Raw genomic sequence first — 3,331 nt, 5'->3', positions numbered from 1 at the left:
CTTTGGCCAGTTTGGGTCAGCTGTCCTGGCTGTGTCCCCTCCCAGCTTCTTGTGCACCTCCAGCCTCCTCGCTGGCAGGGCAGTATGAGAAGCTGGAAAGTCCTTGACTTAGTGTAAGCACTGCTCAGCAACAGCTAAAACATCAGTGTTACCAACATTATTCTCGTACTAAATCCAAAACACAGCACTGTACCAGCTACTAGGAAGAAAATTAACTCTACCCCAGCCAAAACCAGGACAATGGTTAAATAATTATTAATTCGTTTACCACAGAGTAAAACCTAACATCGTATTTACAGCCCCCACCAAACCTGTTCTCTTTAGTGCCCCACTAGAATGGATGACCACATCGCCACCAAAATACCGCATCTCCAAGGCATCCATGGGGAAGCTCTCACAAGAGGCATGCACCTTAACAGTTCCAGTTTGGAGTAGCCTGGAATGCACTTCATCCTCAAAAGAACAGTCACCTCTAAGCTTCTCCCCTCTACCTTCCCCCAAATTCAACGAAGGAAACTTCTTTCTCAGTCTGGAAAAGTACACTTTTTTTTTTTTTCCCCATTCAATGGCTAATGTTTACATTTATTCAAACTTGAAATTCTACAGACTCTCAGTTTGCCCATCCAACAGGTAACATGAAGCACAAAGAAACCCTTTAAAACATCCGGCTACAAACCTGTAAGAGATGAAATATGCACATCCATTTTAGTCAAAAACCCTGTTCATATATATACATACGCATACACTCAGAGTTTTATGTGCACCAACAAGCCTACTAATTCAGATCTGCGTCCAGTGAAGTCTTGAACACCTCCAAGGATGGAGATCCCACACCTCTCTGGGCACCTGTTCCAGTCTTTTATCACCCTTGTGGTAACTTTTTCCTTATACCTAATCAGAATTTGCCATGTTCCAGCTTGTGTCTGCTGCCTCTCATCCTTCCACTACACATCTCTGAGAAGAGTCTGGCTCTGTCTTCCCACAGTGAAATGCAACTCTGAGAACACGTGGGACTTATAACCACAACTGCAGAAATAACAAATACTGCGTATTAAAGTATATCAATGTAAGGCAGGCGTACAATACGAACTAATGAAATACATCAAATTATTATACCACATAATGTTTCTTTAGAGCTTATTTACAATCCTCTGCTTTCACACAAGCTCGCAAAAAATTAACAGCTAAAAAGATACAGAATTAACATGGGAATACCTTCTTAGTTTGATGAATTTACAATGATTCACAGATTTTAGAGCGAATTAGTGGCTGGGTTTGAATTGCCTTCCAACATTCCCAAGTGGTTTTTTTTTTTTTTTAAAAAAGTTTCCAGATGAGATACACTTGCCCAGGTGGCTGGGTTTGAATTGCCTTCCAACATCCCCAAGTGGCTTTTTTTTTTTTAAAAAAGTTTCCAGATGAGATACACTTGCCCATGAAATACAGTATCTTGGGCAGTGATCGCACACATACAAGCACTTCTATTAGAGAAAAACAAAGATCTCAGTTGGCATATGGGAAGGGAAAGACAAGGGGATAATTTGAAGTCTGCAAGTCTCAATTATTAAAATGCTAAAAATCTTAAAAGCTCTTAATAACATACTTTCAGGTAAACAATATACATTTTTGTGCTCAAGAGCACTGCAAATATTTAAAGCAGCTTCCTTCTTAAATCAATTTTAAGTCTTAAGTAATTGTAAATGGCTATGTTCTAAAAATAAATAGTTATTGTGGATAAACATGATTTGTTTTCAAAGCTGGTATTAGGCTCATAATAACTCAAGTGTGTTATGTTAGGACATTAGAGCAGAATTAAATCAAAAAGTTTAAGTAGCACAAGTTTATTGCTAAAGCTTTGAAGAAATTAAGCATATGTGATAGAGATCAGTGGCTAAGCAGCAGGGACAAACATTTCATAGCATTACTCTCTTGCATGTACAGAGAACTTCTGTTTGGTTTAGTCAGTGAATTGTTCCCTCAGAAATTTAAAAGCAAAACCCAAACCCCCTCCAAATCAAAATAAGCACTCATTGTTTTCCTCCTCCATCTATAAGTAAGATGAAATGTGAATTTACAAAACCTTCTAGTTCTCAACCTGCTAAGGGTACTGTTAACAAAAACAATCAGTGTTGAGTCATGAACTAGACAAGCTTTTATTCAGTGGATTTCTTTGGTTTAAAAGGAAAACCATTCTCAGATTTCCAGATATTTCATACACTTTTTTTAACTGCATCTCCAGTCACTATCCTAAACACCTTACTTGACACCGTATTTTACTTGTATCAAGCTTGCTTTAACGTCTAGCATGTCTAATTCACTAGATAAATGTATATTTGGGTTCTCATGAGCCCTAAATAGGTAAAAGTAAGGTATACTTCTCCTGCTGCTAGAAAATAAGTGCTTATTTCACAAGAGAGGTTATAGTTGCAAACATCTTTTATCCAGTATGAGTACAAAACAAGATTAACTCTATTACTTAAATCACAATTAAAATCAGTGATTTTAATCAATCCACTGTTTCTAATCATATACCTAAGTGACCTATGTAACATACACTGTGCACAGATTAAAGAGGAAAAGCATGTTAAAGCTAACCTAAGCCCTGACCCTAACTGTCTTAGTCTTACCCCAAGAAAGGGGAAGCTTTAGAGGAAGCAAGTTAAAGCCAACTGAAACTTCATGTGCAAAGGTAACTACAGAAGAGATGCATTATTTCCCAATAAAGTGTAAATATTTTGTTTCAAACTGATGACAGGATTAGTCTGCCTGCTTTGAACGGTGTTAGGATTCAGCTACCTCCCGCTCTCCCAACAGTTTTTAATTCCTCTACTTTGCACAAAGGTAAGAGCAGCTGTCATCAACTCAGTGTTTGCAACTCCAAGGTCAGGAGGCACAGGAACTCCTTAGGTGGACACACATACCTGTCCCTGCACCTGGGGGAGTAAACTCCAACCACTTGGCTACACAAGTGTTGAAATCAGATGAGGCATCGCCAAGACCGTTTCTTGAGCCCGGGAGGTGGCTAAATATGCATCCACGGTGAATGCACGCTGACTTTACCACCTGCCTCTTCCCCCACCCTCAAGGAAACACACGATTTTTGTGTATTTTACTCGGAGGTAAGATGTGCACGCAATGAGACGTAAGGGAATAGAAAAAGAGACACCCCGGCACCTACAGGGCCATATAACCCGTTCGGATTTAATTTCATAAAAGGTGTCGTGTTGCTCTTTGGGGGCGGAAAACGAGAAAGCGAGAAAAAGAGCCAGCCCCGCAGGGAAGGGAAGGGCAGCCCAGCCCAGCCCAGCCCCGCCGACCCCGCAGCTGCCCC

General features: G+C 40.1%; 1 protein-coding gene across 1 annotated transcript in view; it reads right to left on the bottom strand.

Annotated features, from left to right (window-relative positions):
* The window catches only part of LOC103898753 (patatin-like phospholipase domain-containing protein 2), an 18,591-nt gene extending 18,207 nt beyond the window's left edge, over positions 1-384 (bottom strand). Inside the window, exon 1 of the mRNA XM_019471984.1 lies at positions 312-384. Coding sequence (XP_019327529.1) covers positions 312-384 — 73 coding nt within the window. The remainder of the gene's footprint in view (positions 1-311) is intronic.
* Between the last annotated feature and the right edge of the window lie 2,947 nt (positions 385-3,331).

This window comes from Aptenodytes forsteri, unplaced genomic scaffold (assembly GCF_000699145.1).
Source record: "Aptenodytes forsteri isolate BGI_AS27 unplaced genomic scaffold, ASM69914v1 Scaffold241, whole genome shotgun sequence".
In the NCBI taxonomy this organism is placed as follows: Eukaryota; Metazoa; Chordata; class Aves; order Sphenisciformes; family Spheniscidae; genus Aptenodytes; species Aptenodytes forsteri.
Note: the sequence above shows the minus strand (reverse complement) of the source record. Positions and strands in the feature narration are given on the sequence as shown.